This window comes from Pseudophryne corroboree, chromosome 5, assembly GCF_028390025.1.
Source record: "Pseudophryne corroboree isolate aPseCor3 chromosome 5, aPseCor3.hap2, whole genome shotgun sequence".
Taxonomy (NCBI): domain Eukaryota; kingdom Metazoa; phylum Chordata; class Amphibia; order Anura; family Myobatrachidae; genus Pseudophryne; species Pseudophryne corroboree.
Window position 1 is genome coordinate 407,928,919 of NC_086448.1, and position 22,233 is coordinate 407,951,151.

At 47.9% G+C, this 22,233-nt stretch overlaps 2 protein-coding genes across 4 annotated transcripts in view; one reads left to right on the plus strand and one right to left on the minus strand.

The window, feature by feature from the left end:
• Positions 1-21,749, minus strand: part of CCT5 (chaperonin containing TCP1 subunit 5) — a 187,837-nt gene extending 166,088 nt beyond the window's left edge. Inside the window, exons 1-2 of one of the 3 annotated variants that reach the window (XM_063922762.1) lie at positions 21,727-21,749; positions 265-325 (exon numbers count right to left, since the gene is read on the minus strand). In XM_063922762.1, coding sequence (XP_063778832.1) covers positions 265-325; positions 21,727-21,729 — 64 coding nt within the window. In that variant the 5' untranslated portion in view covers positions 21,730-21,749. Of the gene's footprint in view, positions 1-264; positions 326-21,290; positions 21,492-21,517; positions 21,566-21,726 lie in introns of those variants that run through there. The other 2 variants (XM_063922761.1, XM_063922760.1) reach the window with 2 other exon arrangements.
• Positions 21,750-21,831: 82 nt separating this feature from the next.
• ATPSCKMT (ATP synthase c subunit lysine N-methyltransferase) overlaps positions 21,832-22,233 on the plus strand; it is a 153,048-nt gene continuing 152,646 nt past the window's right edge. Inside the window, exon 1 of the mRNA XM_063922763.1 lies at positions 21,832-21,994. The gene's annotated coding sequence lies outside the window, so the exon portion shown is untranslated. The remainder of the gene's footprint in view (positions 21,995-22,233) is intronic.

Below are 22,233 nucleotides of genomic sequence, written 5' to 3' on the forward strand. Positions count from 1 at the left end.
AAGTGTAAAAATTAAAAATAAAAATTAATAAAATCTTCTGAAAAATGCCGATGTTCATGCTGTGAGCACCGAAAAAACACTGACAAAGTACACTGAGGTACTCGGGGATATGGAGGGGGGAGAGTCCTAAATTTGAATATTCAGTGCCTTTGTTCGGCTACGCCCGTCCATATCCCAAGAGTACTCCAGTGACCCCTAGTGGATGATAAAGAAATAAAATTGTGCAAGCTAAAATTTATAGACCAGAAAAAAAAGTTTACTTACCATTGGGTCCCAGTGAAGTTCTTAGGGTGTTAGCAACTGCTTTGGCTGCCATTATGTGAGACTGAAATACAGAAAGATTCTAAACTTACTGAACAAGCTATAAAACATGTTTACACTTCAGCATTGTTCCCTATACGAATATGTAGACTACAATTTATTCTATTTATCGATTAATATTTTCCAAGAACAGTCTTAAACTCATCCATACACTTAAGGTGCATACACACTGAGATTCCAGCTAATCCAGATTCTCACTATGTGATAGGGACTAGGTCGGTATCGCAAGCATATAATGACTGTGCTTGCGATACTGGCTTTGACCGATTTGGCTATCTTTTCTCCGAAATACACTGTGCAGCCAAGTCAATTTTGACTATCTATGCTTGCAATGCCGACCACGACTTTCACCTTAGGATCTGCACTTACTTTCCTTACAATTTTATAGTCAAAATCGTTAGGGAAAAAAAAAAAAAAAAAAATCTCACCGTGTACACACCATTAGACTAAATGATTCCATTGGCACATGTTGTATTAGTTTTGTTTGAAGCATGATAAAACAAACTACAGCAATAAAAATATATTTTAACATGCCAAGATAGAGCAGTCACAACCTCGTTTATTAACTCTTACAAAAAAACTGTCCACGACACAGGCTGAGACTGAAATCAATAAACCAGTATGTCTGTGCATGAAGGTTGAAGTGACTTGTATACAGGAGAAGTAGAGTGTACACATGAACAACTTAAGTTAGAGCTGCCACCGGCCAGTGATACCCACTTCATTTCAACTAGAATACCTATGCTTCTTTACAATATGGACAATGGCTGACCAGCTGGGCACCATTTAACCTCCTGCATGGCAGCAACATAGGACGTACCAGCAGTGAGCACTGCAGTTCAATTTATTGCTGCCAGAGCAAGCCATTTCTCCTGTACAGAATGCCTGGTGCCCCTTAAGCTTTAATCTTGCAGCACACAATCTACTCAATAGGCTTTTTGCGACATTTCCTTATCAAAGTGCATTTTCTGTAGCATAAATGGGCTGTTAGATTAAAGTAAAGGCCTCACAGGGCATTTTATATACAGGTATCTTAAATGGACTGTTAAAAGTAAAGATGTATCAATTCTTTTTATATAGCATAAATGTGCTGCAATATAATCCTAAATAAACCATCCTGTGACCCCTTAGCATCAAACTGGATGCACATTTATGATAAATAAAAAATAAAATAAAAAAAAAAGTGTTGCCAGTTGAAGCTAAGGTGTCACAAGATGGTTTATATAGAATAAATGTGCAGATTAATTGAAAGTAAGGTCTCACAAGGTGGTTTAAATTAGCATGTGCTGTCAGTTTGATGCTAAGGTGTCACAAGATGGTATATATCTTAAATGTGTTGCCATTTTGAACCTAAGGTGTCACAAGACTGTTTATATACAGTGGGGTATGGGACTCAGGGTCGACAGAGGAAATAATAAGATTTTACTTACCGATAAATCTATTTCTCGTAGTCCGTAGTGGATGCTGGGACTCCGTCAGGACCATGGGGAATAGCGGCTCCGCAGGAGACGGGGCACAAAATTTAAAAGTTTGACCAATAGGTGGTGTGTACTGGCTCCTCCCCCTATGACCCTCCTCCAAGCCTCAGTTAGGATACTGTGCCCGGACGAGCGTACACAATAAGGAAGGATTTTGAATCCCGGGTAAGACTCATACCAGCCACACCAATCACACCGTACAACTTGTGATCTGAACCCAGTTAACAGTATGACAAACGTAGGAGCCTCTGAACAGAAGGCTCACAACAATAACAACCCGATTTTTTTGTAACAATAACTATGTACAAGTATTGCAGACAATCCGCACTTGGGATGGGCGCCCAGCATCCACTACGGACTACGAGAAATAGATTTATCGGTAAGTAAAATCTTATTTTCTCTGACGTCCTAGTGGATGCTGGGACTCCGTCAGGACCATGGGGATTATACCAAAGCTCCCAAACGGGCGGGAGAGTGCGGATGACTCTGCAGCACCGAATGAGAGAACTCCAGGTCCTCCTTAGCCAGGGTATCAAATTTGTAGAATTTTACAAACGTGTTCTCCCCTGACCACGTAGCTGCTCGGCAGAGTTGTAATGCCGAGACCCCTCGGACAGCCGCCCAAGATGAGCCCACCTTCCTTGTGGAATGGGCCTTGACAGATTTAGGCTGTGGCAGGCTTGCCACAGAATGTGCAAGTTGAATTGTGCTACAAATCCAACGAGCAATCGTCTGCTTAGAAGCAGGAGCACCCAGCTTGTTGGGTGCATACAGTATAAACAGCGAGTCAGATTTTCTGACTCCAGCCGTCCTTGAAATATATATTTTCAATGCTCTGACAACGTCCAGCAACTTGGAATCCTCCAAATCGCTAGTAGCCGCAGGCACCACAATAGGCTGGTTCAGGTGAAACGCTGAAACCACCTTAGGCAGAAAGTGAGGACGCGTCCGCAGTTCTGCCCTGTCCGAATGGAAAATCAGATATGGGCTTTTATACGATAAAGCCGCCAATTCTGACACTCTCCTGGCTGAAGCCAGGGCCAGTAGCATGGTTACTTTCCATGTAAGATATTTCAAATCCACCGATTTGAGTGGCTCAAACCAATGGGATTTGAGAAAATCCAAAACTACATTAAGATCCCACGGTGCCACTGGGGGCACAACCGGGGGCTGTATATGTAGTACTCCTTTTACAAAAGTCTGGACTTCAGGAACTGAAGCCAATTCTTTCTGGAAGAAAATCGACAGGGTCGAAATTTGAACCTTAATGGACCCTAATTTGAGGCCCATAGACAATCCTGTTTGCAGGAAATGTAGGAATCGACCCAGTTGAAATTCCTCCGTCGGGGCCTTCCTGGCCTCACACCACGCAACATATTTTCTCCAAATGCGGTGATAATGTTGTGCAGTCACCTCCTTCCTGGCTTTTACCAGGGTAGGGATGACCTCTTCCGGAATGCCTTTTTCCCTTAGGATTCGGCGTTCAACCGCCATGCCGTCAAACGCAGCCGCGGTAAGTCTTGGAATAGACACGGTCCCTGCTGAAGCAGGTCCCGTCTTAGAGGTAGAGGCCACGGATCTTCCGTGAGCATCTCCTGAAGTTCCGGGTACCAAGTTCTTCTTGGCCAATCCGGAGCCACGAGTATCGTTCTTACTCCCCTTTGCCGTATAATTCTCAGTACTTTTGGTATGAGAGGCAGAGGAGGAAACACATACACTGACTGGTACACCCATGGAGTTACCAGAGCGTCTACAGCTATTGCCTGAGGGTCTCTTGACCTGGCGCAATACCTGTCCAGTTTTTTGTTGAGGCGGGACGCCATCATGTCCACCATTGGTCTTTCCCAATGGACCACAATCATGTGGAAGACTTCTGGATGAAGTCCCCACTCTCCCGGGTGCAGATCGTGTCTGCTGAGGAAGTCTGCTTCCCAGTTGTCCACTCCCGGGATGAACACAGCTGACAGTGCTAACACATGATTTTCTGCCCAGCGGAGAATCCTTGCAGCTTCTGCCATTGCCCTCCTGCTTCTTGTGCCGCCCTGTCTGTTTACGTGGGCGACTGCCGTGATGTTGTCCGACTGAATCAACACCGGCTGACCCTGAAGCAGAGGTTTTGCCAGGCTTAGAGCATTGTAGATTGCTCTTAGCTCCAGTATATTTATGTGAAGAGACGTCTCCAGGCTTGACCACACGCCCTGGAAGTTTCTTCCCTGTGTGACCGCTCCCCAGCCTCTCAGGCTGGCATCCGTGGTCACTAGGACCCAGTTCTGTATGCCGAATCTGCGGCCCTCTAACAGATGAGCACTCTGCAACCACCATAGCAGAGACACTCTTGTCCTTGTGGACAATTTTATCCGCTGATGCATCTGCAGATGCGATCCGGACCATTTGTCCAGCAGATCCCACTGAAAAGTTCGTGCATGGAATCTGCCGAATGGAATCGCTTCGTAAGAAGCTACCATTTTTCCCAGGACTCTTGTGCATTGATGCACAGATACTTTTCCTGGTTTTAGGAGGTTCCTGACTAGATCGGATAACTCCCTGGCTTTCTCCTCCAGAAGAAATACCTTTTTCTGAACAGTGTCCAGAATCATCCCTAGGAACAACAGACGTGTCGTCGGGATCAGTTGGGATTTTGGAAAATTCAGAATCCACCCGTGTTGTTGGAGCACTACTTGGGTTAGTGCTACTCCGACCTCCAGCTGTTCTCTGGATCTTGCCCTTATCAGGAGATCGTCCAAGTAAGGGATAATTAAGACGCCTTCTCTTCGAAGAAGGATCATCATTTCGGCCATTACCTTGGTAAAGACCTGGGGTGCCGTGGACAATCCAAACGGCAGCGTCTGAAACTGATAATGACAGTTTTGGACCACGAACCTGAGGTACCCTTGGTGTGAAGGACAAATTGGAACATGAAGGTAAGCATCCTTGATGTCCAAGGACACCATAAAATCCCCTTCTTCCAGATTCGCTATCACTGCTCTGAGTGACTCCATCTTGAACTTGAATTTTTGTATGTACAGGTTCAGAGATTTTAGATTTAGAATCGGTCTTACCGAGCCGTCCGGCTTCGGTACCACAAATAGCGTGGAGTAATACCCCTGTCCCTGTTGTAGGAGGGGTACCTTGACTATCACCTGCTGAGAATACAGCTTGTGAATGGCCTCCAATACCGTCGCCCTGTCGGAGGGAGACGTTGGCAAAGCAGACTTTAGGAAACGGCGAGGAGGGGACTTCTCGAATTTCAACCTGTAACCCTGAGATACTACCTGCAGGATCCAGGGGTCCACCTGCGAGTGAGCCCACTGTGCGCTGAAATGTTTGAGGCGACCCCCCACCGCCCCTGAGTCTGCTTGTAAGGTCCCAGCGTCATGCTGACGCCTTTGTAGAAGCCGGGGAGGGCTTCTGCTCCTGGGAAGGAGCTGCTTGTTGCAGTCTCTTACCCTTTCCTTTGTCTCGGGGCAAATAGGAATGTCCTTTTGCTCGTTTGTTCTTACAGGAACGAAAGGACTGCGGCTGAAAAGCCTGCGGCTTTTTCTGCTGGGAGGTGACCTGGGGTAAAAAGGTGGATTTTCCGGCCGTTGCCACCAGATCCGATAGACCGACCCCAAATAATTCCTCCCCCTTATACGGCAATACTTCCATATGTCGTTTGGAATCCGCATCACCTGACCACTGGCGCGTCCATAAACTTCTTCTGGCAGATATGGACATCGCACTTACTCTTGATGCCAGAGTGCAAATAATAAGAATTTACTCACCGGTAATTCTATTTCTCGTAGTCCGTAGTGGATGCTGGGAACTCCGTAAGGACCATGGGGAATAGCGGGCTCCGAAGGAGGCTGGGCACTCTAGAAAGATCTTAGACTACCTGGTGTGCACTGGCTCCTCCCACTATGACCCTCCTCCAAGCCTCAGTTAGGTACTGTGCCCGGACGAGCGTACACAATAAGGAAGGATTTTGAATCCCGGGTAAGACTCATACCAGCCACACCGTACAACTCGTGATATGAAACAATAGAGCCTCTCAACAGATGGCTCAACAATAACCCGATTTAGTTAACAATAACTATGTACAAGTAATGCAGATAAACCGCACTTGGGATGGGCGCCCAGCATCCACTACGGACTACGAGAAATAGAATTACCGGTGAGTAAATTCTTATTTTCTCTAACGTCCTAGTGGATGCTGGGAACTCCGTAAGGACCATGGGGATTATACCAAAGCTCCCAAACGGGCGGGAGAGTGCGGATGACTCTGCAGCACCGAATGAGAGAACTCCAGGTCCTCCTCAGCCAGGGTATCAAATTTGTAGAATTTTGCAAACGTGTTTGCCCCTGACCAAGTAGCTGCTCGGCAAAGTTGTAAAGCCGAGACCCCTCGGGCAGCCGCCCAAGATGAGCCCACCTTCCTTGTGGAATGGGCATTGACAGATTTTGGCTGTGGCAGGCCTGCCACAGTATGTGCAAGCTGAATTGTACTACAAATCCAACGAGCAATAGTCTGCTTAGAAGCAGGAGCACCCAGCTTGTTGGGTGCATATAGGATAAACAGCGAGTCAGATTTTCTGACTCCAGCCGTCCTGGAAACATATTTTCAGGGCCCTGACAACGTCTAGCAACTTGGAGTCCTCCAAATCCTTAGCCGCAGGCACCACAATAGGCTGGTTCAGGTGAAACGCTGACACCACCTTAGGGAGAAACTGGGGACGAGTCCTCAATTCTGCCCTATCCATATGGAAAATCAAATAAGGGCTTTTACAAGACAAAGCCGCCAATTCTGATACTCGCCTGGCAGAAGCCAAGGCCAATAACAACCACCTTCCATGTGAGATATTTCAGATCCACGGTTTTTAGTGGTTCAAACCAAAGTGATTTTAAGAAAACTCAACACCACGTTGAGATCCCAAGGTGCCACAGGAGGCACAAACGGGGGCTGACCATGCAGCACTCCTTTTATAAATGTCTGAACTTCAGGTACTGAAGCTAGTTCTTTTTTGAAAGAAAATCGACAGAGCCGAGATCTGTACCTTAATGGAACCCAATTTAAGGCCCATAGTCACTCCTGCTTGCAGGAAATGCAGAAATCGACCTAGTTGAAATTCCTCTGTTGGGGCCCTTTCGGCCTCACACCATGCAACATATTTTCGCCATATGCGGTGATAATGAGTTGCTGTAACCTCTTTCCTGGCTTTAGTAAGCGTAGGAATTACTTCCTCCGGAATACCCTTTTCCTTCAGGATCCGGCGTTCAACCGCCATGCCGTCAAACGCAGCCGCGGTAAGTCTTGGAACAGACAGGGCCCCTGCTGCCGCAGGTCCTGACTGAGTGGCAGAGGCCATTGGTCCTCTGATATAAATTCTTGAAGTTCTGGGTACCAAGCTCTTCTTGGCCATCCACGAGTATCGTTCTTACTCCTCGCCTTCTTATTATTCTCAGTACCTTTGGTATGAGAGGCAGAGGGGAGAACACCTAAACCGACTGGTACACCCACGGTGTTACCAGAGCGTCCATAGCTATCGCCTGAGGGTCCCTTGACCTGGAGCAATATCTTTTATAGCTTTTTGTTAAGGCGGGACGCCATCATGTCCACCTGTGGCCTTTCCCAATGGTGTACAATCCTATTGGAAGACTTCTGGAGGAAGTCCCCATTCTCCCGGGTGGAGGTCGTGTCTGTTGAGAAGATCTGCTTCCCAGTTGTCCACTCCGGGAATGAACACTGCTGACAGTGCTAACACATGATTTTCCGCCTATCGGAGAATCCTTGTGGCTTCTGCCATCGCCATCCTGCTTTTTGTGCCGCCCTGTTGATTACATGGGCGACTGCCGTGATGTTGTCTGATTGGATCAGTACCGGCTGGTTTTGAAGCAGAGGCCTTGCTGGCCTCAGGGCATTGTAAATGGCCCTCAGATCCAGAATATTTATGTGTAGGGAAATAACCTGACTTGACCAAAGTCCCTGGAAGTTTCTTCCCTATGCGACTGCCCCCCAGCCTCAAAGGCTGGAATCCATGGTCACTAGGACCTAGTCCTGTATGCCGAACCTGCGGCCCTCTTGAAGATGGGCACTCTGCAGCCACCACAGTAGAGATACCCTGGTCCTTGGAGACAGGGTTATCAGCCTATGCATCGGAAGATGCGATCCGGACCACTTGTCCAACAGGTCCCTCTGAAAAGTTCTTGTATGGAACCTGCCTAATGGGATTGCTTCGTAAGAAGCTACCATTTTTCCCAGGACTCGCGTGCAATGATGCACCGCTACCTATTTTGGTTTCAGGAGGTCTCTGACTAGAGATGACAACTCCTTGGCTTTCTCCTCCGGGAGAAACACTATTTCTGGTTTATGTCCAGAACCATCCCCAGGAACAGTAGACGTGTCATAGGAACCAGCTGTGACTTTGGACTGTTTAGAATCCACCTATGCTGTTGTAGCACTTTCCAAAATAGTGCTACCCCGACTACCAACTGCTCCTTGGACCTCGCCCTTATAACGAGATTGTCCAATTACGGGATAATTACAACTCCCTTTTTTTGAAGGAGTATCATCATTTCGGCCATTACCTTGATAAAACACCCTCGGTGCCATGTACAGTCCAAACGGCAGTGTCTGGACTTGGTAATGGTAATCCTGTACCACAAATCTGAGGTACTCCTGGCGAGGATGGTAAATGGGGACATGCAGGTAAGCATCCTTGATGTCCCGGGATACCATGTAATCCCCCTCGTCCAGGCTTGCAATAACCGCCCTGAGCAATTCCATCTTGAACTTGAATTTTTTTATGTTCAAGGATTTTAAATATAAAATGGGTCACACCGAACCATGCGGTTTCGGTACCCCAACCCGTGTGGAATAGTAACCCCGTCCTTGTTGAAGTAGGGGCACCTTGAGTATTACCTGCTGGGAATACCGCTTATTAATTGCCTCTAGCACAGCCTCCCTGCTTGAGGGAGTTGTCAGCAAGGCATATTTTAGGAAACGGCTGGGGGGAGACATCTCTAATTCCAGCTTGTACCCCTGAAATACTACTTGGAAGAAACAGGGATCCACCTGTGAGCGAGCCCACTAATTGCTGAAATTTTTGAGGCGGCCCCCCACCGTACCTGGCTACACCTGTGGAGCACCCGCGTCATGGTGTGTACTCACAGGAGGCGGGGGAAGAATCTTGATTCTGGGAACAGGCTGACTGGTGCAGCTTTTTCCCTCTACCCTTGTCTCTGTACAGAAAGGAAGCGCCATTTGACCCGCTTGCTTTTCTGAAGCCGAAAGGACTGTACCTTTTTCTGTGAGGAAACCTGAGGTAAAATTATTTCTTCCCAGCAGTTGCTGTGGATACGAGGTCCCAGAGACCATCCCCAAATAATTCCTCACTCTTATAAGGCTCTCTATGCGCTTTTTAAGTCAGCATCACCTGTCCAGTGACAGGTCTCTAATACCCTCCTGACAGAATGGACATTACATTTATTTTGGATGCCAGCCGGCAAAATATCCCTCTGTGCATCCCCCATATATAAGACAACGTCTTTAATATGTTTTTATGTTTGCCAACTATTATCCCTGTTTGACAGGGTCACCAACCACGCTGCAGCAGCACTATCTGCAGGTCTCAGTCTAGTACCCGAGTGTGTAAATACAGACTTCAGGATAGCCTCCTGTTTTTTATCAACAGGTACCTATTAAAGTGGCCGTATCCTAAGACGGCAGTGCCACCTTTTTTGACAAACGTGTGAGCGCCTTATCCACCCTAGGGGATATCTCCCAGCGTAACTTATCCTCCTGGCGGGAAAGGGTACGCCATCAGTAACTTTTTATAAATTACCAGTTTCTTAACGGGGGAACCCACGCTTTTCACACACTTCATTTATTCATCTGATGGGGGAACAAAACACTGCCTGTTTTTTCTCCCCAAACCTAAAACCCATTTATAGAGGTTAAAGTCAGAAATGTATAACACATTTTTTATTGCCGGGATCAAGTCACGGATTGGATTGTGTATATGTCTCCACCTTGTCGACACTGGAGTCAGACTCCGTGTCGACATCTGTGTCTGCCATCTGAGAGAGCGGGCGTTTTTGAGCCCCTGATGGCCTTTGAGACGCCTGGGCAAGCGCGGGCTGCGAAGCCGGCTGTCCCACAGCCGTTACGTCATCCACCCTTTTATGTAAGGAGTTGACACTGTCGGTTAATACCTTTTACCTCTATCCACTCTGGTGTCGGCCCCACAGGGGGCGACATCACATATATCGGCCTCTGTTCCGTCACCATAAGCCTCCTCATTCAACATGTCGACACAGCCGTACCGACACACCGCAGACACACAGGGAATGCTCTAAACGAGGACAGGACCCACAAAAGCCCTTTGGGGGGACAGAGTGAGAGTATGCCAGCACACACCAGAGCGCTATATACTGCAGGGACTAACTGAGTTATGTCCCCTATAGCTTTATATCTATCTATCTATATATATATATATATATATATATATATATATATATATATATATATATATATATATATATATATATATATATATATATATATATATATATATATATATATATATATATAGTATACTGCGCCTAAATTTAGTGCCCCCTCTCTCTTTTTTTAACCCTTGTAGACTGCAGGGGAGAGCCAGGGAGCTTCCCTCCAACGGAGCTGTGAGGGAAAATGGCGCCAGTGTGCTGAGGAGATAGGCTCCGCCCCTTTTTCGCGGCCTATTCTCCCGTTTTTTATGGACTTCTGGCAGGGGTATTTACCTCATATATAGCCCCTGGGGCTATATATTGAGGTATTTTTGCCAGCCAAGGTGTTTTTATTGCTGCCTCAGGGCGCCCCCCCCCAGCGCCCTGCACCCTCAGTGACCGGAGTATGAAGTGTGTGAGAGGAGCAATGGCGCACAGCTGCAGTGCTGTGCGCTACCTTGGTGAAGACTGAGTCTTCATGCCGCCGATTTTCCGCTCGCTGCAGTGAGCCTGTTGCCAGCAGGTCTCACTGAAAAGAACAAATTCTAAGACTATAACTTTCTAAGAGCTCAGGAGAGCCCCTAGTGTGCATCCAACCTCGGCCGGGCACGAAATCTAACTGAGGCTTGGAGGAGGGTCATAGTGGGAGGAGCCAGTGCACACCAGGTAGTCTAAGATCTTTCTAGAGTGCCCAGCCTCCTTCGGAGCCCGCTATTCCCCATGGTCCTTACGGAGTTCCCAGCATCCACTAGGACGTTAGAGAAATCTCTCTGTGCATCTTGCATATAAAGAAATGCATCCTTTAACTGCTCTATAGTCAGTAAAATACTGTCCCTATCCAGGGTATCAATATTTTCAGACAGTGACTCCGACCAAGCCACGCCAGCACTGCACATCCAGGCTGAGGCGATTGCTGGTCTCAGTATAACACCCGTATGTGTGTATATACTTTTTAATGTATTCTCCAGCCTCCTATCAGCTGGATCCTTGAGGGCGGCCGTATCAGGAGACGGTAACGCCACTTGCTTTGATAAGCGTGTGAGCGCCTTATCCACCCTAGGAGGTGTTTCCCAGCGCGCCCTAACCTCTGGCAGGAAAGGGTATAATGCCAATAACTTCTTTGAAATTAGCAGTTTTCTATCTGGGGTAACCCACGCTTCATCACACACTTCATTCAGTTCCTCTGATTCAGGAAAAACTATCGGTAGTTTTTTCACACCCCACATAATACCCCTTTTTGTGGTACTTGCAGTATCAGAGATATGCAAAGCCTCCTTCATTGCCGTGATCATATAACGTGTGGCCCTACTGGAAAATACGTTTGTTTCTTCACCGTCGACACTGGATTCAGTGTCAGTGTCTGTGTCGACCGACTGAGGTAAAGGGCGTTTTACAGCCCCTGACGGTGTCCGAGACGCCTGGACAGGTACTAACTGGTTTGCCGGCTGTCTCATGTCGTCAACCGACTTTTGTAGCGTGCCGACACTATCCCGTAATTCCATAAACAAAGCCATCCATTCTGGTGTCGACTCCCTAGGGGGTGACATCACCATTACAGGCAATTGCTCCGCCTCCACGCCAACATCGTCCTCATACATGTCAACACACACGTACCGACACACAGCAGACACACAGGGAATGCTCTGATAGAAGACAGGACCCCACTAGCCCTTTGGGGAGACAGAGGGAGAGTTTGCCAGCACACACCCAAGCGCTATAAATATATATAGGGACAACCTTAATAAGTGTGTTCCCTTTATAGCAGCTCAAATATTATAAATATCGCCAATAAGTGCCCCCCCCTCTCTGTTTTTACCCTGTTTCTGTAGTGCAGTGCAGGGGAGAGTCCTGGGAGCCTTCCTCGCAGCAGAGCTGGGCAGTAAAATGGCGCTGTGTGCTGAGGAGAATAGGCCCCGCCCCCTTTTCGGCGGGCTTCTTCTCCCGGTTTTTTTGGAACCTGGCAGGGGTTAAATACATCCATATAGCCCCAGGGGCTATATGTGATATATTTTAGCCAGAATAGGTATATTACATTGCTGCCCAGGGCGCCCCCCCCAGCGCCCTGCACCCTCAGTGACCGCTGGTGTGAAGTGTGCGGAGAGCAATGGCGCACAGCTGCAGTGCTGTGCGCTACCTCATGAAGACTGAGACGTCTTCTGCCGCCGGTTTCTGGACCTCTTCTCTATTCGGCATCTGCAAGGGGGTCGGCGGCGCGGCTCCGGTGACCCATCCAGGCTGTACCTGTGATCGTCCCTCTGGAGCTAGTGTCCAGTAGCCTAAGAAGCAAATCCATCCTGCACGCAGGCGAGTTCACTTCTTCTCCCCTAAGTCCCTCGTTGCAGTGAGCCTGTTGCCAGCAGGACTCACTGAAAATAAAAAACCTAACAAACTTTTTCTAAGCAGCTCTTTAGGAGAGCCACCTAGATTGCACCCTGCTCGGACGGGCACAAAAACCTAACTGAGGCTTGGAGGAGGGTCACAGGGGGAGGAGCCAGTACACACCACCTAGTGGTCAAACTTTTAAATTTTGTGCCCTGTCTCCTGCGGAGCCGCTATTCCCCATGGTCCTGACGGAGTCCCAGCATCCACTAGGACGTCAGAGAAAAGTCATTAGGTCGATATGTAAAAAAGGTAGGCAGTTTGTTTGTGTCATTTTATTCATAAAGTGAACATGAACCCCAGTCAGTGCACAGTGTTCACTCGCCATCCTTCGGGCAAGTTTACCGTTCCCAATTGTAGTCCACGTGGATCGTAAAGTACGAAAAAGTAAAAAATAAAAAAAAAAAAGGGTTTTTTTTTTTTTTTTTTTTTTAAACCTACCAGTAAATCCTTTTCTCTTAGTCCGTAGAGGATGCTGGGGATGCTTCGAGAACCATGGGGTATAGACGGGATCCGCGGGAGACATGGGCACACAGACTTTTAATGGGTGTGAAGTGGCTCCTCCCTCTATGCCCCTCCTCCAGACTCCAGTTATAGGAACTGTGCCTAGGGAGACTGTCATTTCGAGGAAAAGGATTTATTTATTTTAAACTAAGGTGAGATACATACCAGCTCACACCACTAACACCGTACAACATGGCATTCAACAACGCATGCAACGGCATGACCAACAGTCACAGATTGACTGAACTCAACATGAGCGTAACTATAACCAAACTGCAGATACAGCCCACACTGGGACGGGCGCCCAGCATCCTCTACGGACTAAGAGAAAAGGATTTACCGGTAGGTATTAAAATCCTATTTTCTCATACGTCCTAGAGGATGCTGGGGATGCTTCAAGAACCATGGGGTTTATACCAAAGCTCTAGAACGGTCGGGAGAGTGCGGATGACTGCAGCACCGATTGACCAATCAAGAGGTCCTCCTCAGCCAGGGTATCAAACTTGTAAAACTTTGCAAAGGTGTTTGATCCCGACCAAGTAGCAGCTCGGCAAAGTTGTAACGCCGAGACTCCCCGGGTAGCCGCCCAGGATGAGCCCACCTTTCTAGTAGAATGGGCTTCCACAGATTTCGGCAATGTAGAATGAGCCTGCTGAATTGTATTACAAATCCAGCGCGCAATAGTCTGCTTAGAAGCAGGAGCCCCAAGGACAAACAGAGCCTCTGTTTTCCTAATCTGCGCCGTTCTGGCGACAGATCTTCAAAGCTCTGACCACATCGAGAGACTTCGACTCCGCCAAGGCGTCAGTAGCCACTGGCACCACAATTGGCTGGTTAACATGAAAATTATGAAACCACTTTTGGCAGAAATTGCTGACGAGTTCTCAACTCAGCTCTATCAGCATGGAAAATCAAATAGGAGCTTTTGTGAGACAAAGCCGCCAACTCAGACACTCGCCTTGCAGACGCCAAGGCCAACAACATGACCACTTTCCAAGTAAGGAACTTTAACTCAACCTTGCGCAAAGGTTCAAACCAATGTGATTGCAAGAATTGCAACACCACATTAAGGTCCCATGGTGCCACTGGGGGCACAAAGGGAGATTGGATGTGCATCACGCCTTTTACGAAGGTCTGAACTTCTGGAAGGGAGGCCAATTCTTTTTGAAAGAAAGATCGACAAGGCCGAAATCTGTACTTTAAATAGAGCCTAACTTTAGACCCGCATCCACACCTGCTTGTAGGAAATGTAGCAAACGTCCCAGCTGAAATTCATCCGTAGGAGCCTTCTTGGATTCACACCAAGACACATTTTCTCCAAATACAGTGGTAATGTTTTGCCGTTAATTCTTTTCTAGCCTGAAGAAGTGTAGGAATGAATTCACTGGGACTACCCTTTCGGGCTAGGATTTGGCGTTCAACCGCCACGTCGTCAAACGCAGCAAATCCTGATACACGCACAGCCCCTGTTGTAACAGGTCCTCCTGAAGAGGAAGGAGGCCAGGGATCTTCTATGAGCAACTCCTGAAAATCTGGATACCAGGCCCTTTTTGGCCAATCCGGAACAATGAGGATCGCCTGAACCCTTGTTCTTCTTATAATTTTTATCACCTTTGGAATGAGTGGAAGTGGAGGGAACACATAGACCGACTGAAACACCCAGTGTGTCACTAGGGCGTCCACCGCTATCGCTTGAGGGTCCCTTGACCTGGAATAATATCTCTTAAGTTTCTTGTTGAGGCGGGACGCCATCATGTCCACTTGAGGAACTCCCCAACGACTTGTCACTTCTGCAAAGACCTCTTGATGAAGACCCCACTCTCCTGGATGGAGATCGTGTCTGCTGAGGAAGTCTGCTTCCCAGTTGTCCACTTCTGGAATGAAGACCGCCGACAGAGCGCTGGCATGTCTTTCCACCCAGCGGAGAATCTTCGTGGCCTCGGCCATCGCCGCTCTGCTCTTTGTTCTGCCTTGGCGGTTTATGTACGCCACTGCTGTCACGTTGTCTGACTGAATCATGACCGTCAGACCTCGAAGAAGATGTTCTGCTTGCAGTATGCCATTGTAGATGGCTCTTAATTCCAGAATGTTTATATGTAGACAAGCTTCCTGGCTTGACCACTTTCCCTGAAACTTTCTTCCCTGTGTGACTGCTCCCCGCCTCAGAGGCTTGCATCCGTGGTCACCAGGATCCAATCCTGAATCCCGAGCCTGCGTCCCTCCAGAAGGTGAGAACTGTGCAGCCACCATAAAAGGGAAATTCTGGTCCTGGGAGATAGAATTATTTTCTGGTGCATGTCCAGGTGAAACCCGAACCACTGGTCCAGCAGGTTCCACTGAAACACCCTGGCATGGAACCTGCCATACGGAAAGGCCTCGTAGGCCGCCACCATCTTCCCCAGCAACCGAGTGCAGTGAAGAACTAATACCTTTGCCGGTTTCAGAATCTGTTTTACCATGTTCTGTATTTCCAGAGCTTTTTCCACTGGAAGAAAAACTCTGCAATTCTGAATCCAGAGTCATACCCAGGAACGACAGCCGTGTCGTTGGTTCCAACTGTGATTTTGGCACTTAGGAGCCAACCGTGTTGTTGCAGAATCGTCAGTGAAAGGGCAACATTCTTCAACAATTGCTCCTTGGACCACACCTTTATGAGATCGTCCAAGTACGGGATAATTGCGATTCCCTGCCTGCGCAGGAGAACCATCATTTCCGCCATAACCTTGGTGAAAATCCTCAGAGCTGTGGACAGACCAAACGGCAACGTCTGAAATTGGTAATGACAATCCTGCACAGCAGATCTCAGGTAAGCCTGATGTGGAGGATATATGGGGACATGCATGTAGGCATCTTTTATGTCGACCGACACCATAAATCCCCCTCCTCCAGACTGGAGATCACTGCTCATAGAGACTCCATCTTGAACTTAAAAAAAAAAAAAAAAAAAAATTTAAGAAAGAAATTGAGGGATTTTAGGTTTAGAATCGGTCTGACTGAGCCATCCGGCTTCAGGACCACAAACAGGCTCGAATAAAAACCTTCCCCCTGTTGAGACGGGGTACCGTGACAATCACTTGATTTTGACACAACTTTAGTATCGCAGCGCTTACCATCTCCCTTTCTGGAAGAGAAGCTGGCAAGGCTGATTTGAAAAATCGGTGAGGGGGCACGTCTTGAAACTCTAATTTGTACCCTTGGGTTACTATTTCTACTATCCAAGGATCCAGGTCCGAGTGCACCCAGACCTGACTGAAGAGTTTGAGACGTGCCCCCACTGGTGTGGACTCCCGCAGAGAAGCCCCAAAGTCATGCGGTGGATTTAGTAGAAGCCAGAGAGGACTTCTGCTCTCCCCCTCGCAGCAAGGAAGGAGGACCCAAGTCCTTTTTTTAATTTATTGGGCCGAAAGGACTGCATCTGATAGTGAAGCGATTTCTTCTGCTGAGCAGGGACATAAAGGTAAAAATGAAGACTTACCCGCAGTAGCTGTAGACACCAGGTCAGTGAGGCCGTCGCCAAACCAGACACTACCGTTAAACGGAAGAGACTCCATCGCCTTCTTAGAGTCAGTATCAGCATTCCATTGATGTATCCACAATGCTCTCCTTGCTGAGACCACCATGGCATTGGCCCTTGAACCCAAAAGGCCAATATCCCTTACAGCAGGGCTGGCCAAACCGGTCCTCGAGATCTACCAACAGTTCATGTTTTCCAGGCCTCCTGGAGACCTGTAAAATTTTCAGTTGGGAATGAATGCAGCACATCTTAATTAGTAATGACTACACCTGTGCACCAGCTAGGTGATCTGGAAAATGTGTACTGTTGGTAGATCTCGAGGACTGGATTGGCCAGCCCTGCCTTACAGCTTCTTTTAAATATGCTGCAGCGTCCATGATGTGACCCAGAGTCAAAAGCACACTATCCCTGTCTAGGATATCTACCTCAGATGACAAGTTATTTGCCCACCTTTCAATAGCGCTACTCACCCATGCCGCAGCAATGGCAGGCCTGAGTAGCGACAAATGGATTTCAGTGTATTTTCCTGCTTAAGATCTGCCACCTTTTTGGATAGACGCGATAAAGCTTTGTCTACCGTGGGGATTGACTCCCACCTTTCCCTGTCCCAAGAGGGGAACGGATATGCCACTGGAATTCTTTTGGGAACATGTATCTTTTTGTCAGGATTTTCCCAAGCTTTTTCAAAAAGTGCGTTCAGTTCATGAGAGGGAGGAAACGTTACCTCAGGTTTCTTTCCTTTAAAACATACAGACCCTAGTATCAGGAACAGCAGGGTCCTCAGTGATATGTAACATCTTTTATCGCCACAATCATATACTGAATACTCTTTGCCAGTTTTAGATGTAATCTGGCATCACTATAGTCGACACTGGAATCAGAGTCAGTGTCGGTATCTGTAATCTGGGTAAATGCACGTTTCTGTGACCCCGAAGTGGATTGGGCTTGTGACAAAGCATCTTCCATGGATTTCCTCCATGTCTGGTTCTTTGACTAAGATTTGATAAATCTGAGTCTACTTAATCACATTTGCGTTTAAAACACTCAACATATTCACCCAATCATCCGTCGGCGGTACAGACACGGGCACTCACATTTTCTGTCCCTACTCCAGCTTCCTCCTGGGAAGAGCATTCAGCCTCAGACATGTCGACACACACGTACCGACACTCCCAAACACACTGGGGCTATAGGAGACAGACCCACAATAAAGCCTGCCAGAGACACAGAGCGAGTTCAGCCAGCTCACACCCAGCGCCTATCCCGGTACTGAAGCCAGTAATAAGACTGGTGCTAAATAATTTTAGCACCAAATCACTTGTGCCCCCCCGTTTTGCACCCTGTCACTTGTACAGCAGTGTGGAGGTCAGGGCCAGCGTCTCTGCAGCTTCTGTGAAGAGAAAATGGTGCTGGTCAGAGCTGTGTGGGCTAAGCTCCGCCCACTACATGGCACGCTTCAGTCCCGCTTAATAAATCTTTATACTGGCGGGGGTCCCTTAACTAGTGCCTGGGCACTGTTATATACTTTTTTGCCAGTGCTGTTTGAGGTCCCCCATGCTGCCCCCCCCCCTGCGGCCTGCACTGCCGTTTTATGTGTGGGAGCATGCCGCGCGGTACCTCAAACGCCGTCTTCTGATCTTCTCATACTCACCCGGCTTCTGTCTTCTGGCTCTGTGAGGGGGGTGACGGCGCAGCTCCGGGAACAAGCAGCTAGGCGTACCAAGTGATCGAACCCTCTGGAGCTAATGGTGTCCAGAGCCCTTGAACTCTGAAGAAGAAGTAGGTCTGCTTCTCTCCCCTCACTCCCACACTGCAGGTAGCCTGTAGCCAGCAGGTCTCCCTGAAAATAACAAACCTAATAAAAGTATTTTTCTGAGAAACTCAGGAGAGCTCCTCAGTGTGCATCCAGTCTCACTGGGCACAGAATCTAACTGGAGTCTGGAGGAGGGGCATAGAGGGAGGAGCCAGTTCACACCCAAAATCTTATAGTGTGCCCATGTCTTCTGCGGATCCCGTCTATATCCCATGGTTCTTGAAGCATTTCCAGCATCCTCTAGAACGTATGAGAATTTTTTTTTTTATAATTATGAAAACTCATGTCAACCTTTTTCCAAGTCGACCTTGTTCATGTCGACTTAATGGACATGTCGACCTATTTCCTGTGTCAACCTAGAGTCCAGATACCATACAGTGGCGGTTTTTGCTTAAGCATTATGTACAAAATTTTGCCCTCATGATTGAGAAAAAATGTGCCCTTCTCAGTGGTCAGCACCCTGCCCTAAAAACATCCTAGAGTGAACACTATCACTTTGCTGAAAAAAATTGCTATCACTTTTTCCTGGCGAACCCCATTATCGCCATTTTGGAATAGGATAGATGCGATATACGGGAGCGTGCAGGCCACGATAAGCCAATTTTTTTGGGGAGATGGGTGCGAAAACCATTAGCGGCTGTTGCTTTCCATTCCTACATGAATTGCACTCACCATATAAAAGCATGGCGGTTCGATTCAGGCACGGAGCAGGGGTGCAGCTGGGGAAGTCAGGGACTTCTCCACGGTAACCCGCGCTGTGAATTGAGGAAAGCAGAGAAAAGCCCAGTTTAACGCAAAACAAAGCTTTTCTCTGGTTTATGAATAGACCCCTAGATTACATCTGTTTGACTAAGTAGCAGTTCATGTAGCCTCCCTGGGTTTGCGCATGCACCGCTTTAATCATTTGTCTATATTTTGCACCTGTGCACATGCAACAGTGTCCATTTTAGGAAGTTCGTGGAAGCTGAAGCAGGGAGATCTGGGGAAAGAGGAGTGGAGCTAGGTTGCAGTGTGTGGCAAAAACAGATAGAAATAACTTCCTTGCCAGTTTCAACACCGTGCTCAGACTACCCCATCTGTTATTTAATGAATAGCAGTCACCTTACTATAGTTTGGTGATGCGATTCAGCCACTGAAACTAAAAGGAGGGTACGCACAGAGAGATCCGTACTGAATATCTAAGTAATCTGACTACATTGCTTCGAAATTACACACGGATCTCTCCATGTGTATTCACATAGGGGTCGATTCTATTCGGCAACTAATGAATAGCGCCGGGAATTAGCTCCCGACGCTATTCAATTCAGCAACTAGTTACGTCGGCGATGGCCCGTTCTCCCGACAAAACTACCTGTTTTGTCGGCGAGAACGGGCATTCTCCGACTTAACTCCCCGGCGCGAGGCTGATTCCCGACAGAATCAGCCTCGCGCCGGCCGCGAGGCAGCACTTTTGTCGGGTTTCTCTTCTCATCCCCCGGGGATGAGAGAAGAATTCCCGACAATTGCAGGTAACTAGTTGCTGAATTGAATAGCGTCGGGAGCTAATTCCCGGCGCTATTCATTAGTTGCCGAATAGAATCGACCCCATAGCGAAGCACAGCCCCACGTCGCTATCGCTGATTCTAGATTGTTCCTGCATGCAGGACTGGTGGTCATAGGCAGATACTGCAATGTGCCTCAGTGCTCTACCGGACGCAAAGTGTATAACGTGCTCTACCGGGGGCAGTGTGCATAGGAGGTTCTACCTGGTGCAATGTGTATAAGCGGTACTACTGTGTGGTGTAATGGTTGTGTCTATGTTGCCTTTGTGCAAAGGACCTGGACGTGACAAAACGAGTGGGCAGGAGAGAACTTCCGCCCTTACAGCTCCTAAATGTTTTCTTCGTTCTCCGTCCGTTTGGAGTATTTTTTTTTTTCTATGCAGCATTGGACCCTCGCGGGCTCGCTTCGCTCGCCACGCATCGGGCACGGTGTCTAGCTCCGCTCCGCTTGCCACACTTTTCTATTCCAAATAGATTGGGCCATGGACCCAGGGGGATATGGGAAAGGTCCTCTGCACGAAGAGAATCTAGACGCTACCGTGGTGTAATGTGAATTGGCACTATTATGTGGTCACGCCCCTTCTCCATGAAGCCACACCCCTAAAATTTTGCAGCACGCATTGCCTATACTTTGCGATCTGGGAGGTGGAACACCAATTCACATTCTGCCTAAGGGCACCAAAATGTCTAGTTACACCTCTGGTGCAGGGTGTCCTGCATGCTACACAGCCCAGCAGCACCTTCACCCCATCCCCCCACCTTGCAACACTTTTGTAGTGTCCAAACAAGATTAAAAAGAACCTTCATTCCGATGGGACCCATAAAAAGACTGGTAAGACCCCATTTTTTTTTTTTTAAAGTGAGGGGTCCCCGGGACCCACTTTTTTTTTGGCTCAGTGCGATCATGGGGAGAGAGAGAGAGAGGTGTGCTGAGTAGTCTGTGCTAGATCACTCGGCACACATCTCTACTGTTTGTACCTCCCTTAACCCTATGAAGAACACTAGGCAAAGAAAACCCCTCATCCGCAAGAGGCTTTTTCTCTGCTCTATGAATAGACCCCAGTTAGCACATAAGAGATACAAATATATGTAATTAACATATATAACTGTATCATGGGACATCCCTAGCAACTAATCTCTACTGTACTTTCGCGTATAATCATAAAAATATAAAATACGGTATTGCCAAGCCGAGAACAAGGAACCGCCTCACCAGCCCCGTCACAGCTACCTCCGGAGCCACATGGCCCGCCAGCTCTATCTGGGCCCCTTACCTTAAGAGCCTCCAACCCAGATAAACGAGACTTTCGGTCCTGATCTTTGATGATAATGAAAGGCCGCCCATACTCATCGAAGGCGAGCGTGCCCAGCGAGGACATGGCTGCAGCGATAAAAGCGATTGATACAGAAAGAGCCCAGAGAGCAGACAGACGCTGCTGACTGACGGAACACCGCTGCTGCTGCCGCTGCTGATGCTATTTCACCCCGCCTACAGACATACCGCGCATGTGCAACCAACGGTCACCGCCGCCATCTTCGCTTTACGACAGATTCTGGAAGTATCCACAGTGGGTCATACCAACACGTCATAAATACGAAGGGGGTGCGGGCTATAACTTTTATCAAATAAAACCATCTACTCGTGGATATTATTTAAAGTAATGATGTATGTTTTGGCCAGTAAAAAATAGCAGTTATAAGAAGTCGCACCATGTAGTGTGCAGTGGTTTGTTCTGAAATCGATGGGCGTTCATTTATAGGCGCCTGTGTTCGTACTCCGCCATATTTGTTTTCCCTCTGCCAGCAGTACGCACAACATATGCGCTGCGTAATGGGTGGAGGCCGAATCAACGTTGGTGCTGGGGTCGCCAGCCATGTGTTCAATCTCTCTATGTGCTTCCTTCTTCTTCCGGTTATCTCACAGCCTGACTGCCCTGTGGTAGTGCCCGCTGCCTAGTTGCAGGTCACAAACATAAAGGTCAGTTATGTTCACATGCAAACAAGCTGATTTCATAAAATAATAAACCTTTATCTGTACTGATATTTTCTTATTACTAATTATTTTTCTCTAACGTCCTAGTGGATGCTGGGGACTCCGAAAGGACCATGGGGAATAGCGGCTCCGCAGGAGACTGGGCACAAAGTAAAAGCTTTAGGACTAGCTGGTGTGCACTGGCTCCTCCCCCTATGACCCTCCTCCAAGCCTCAGTTAGATTT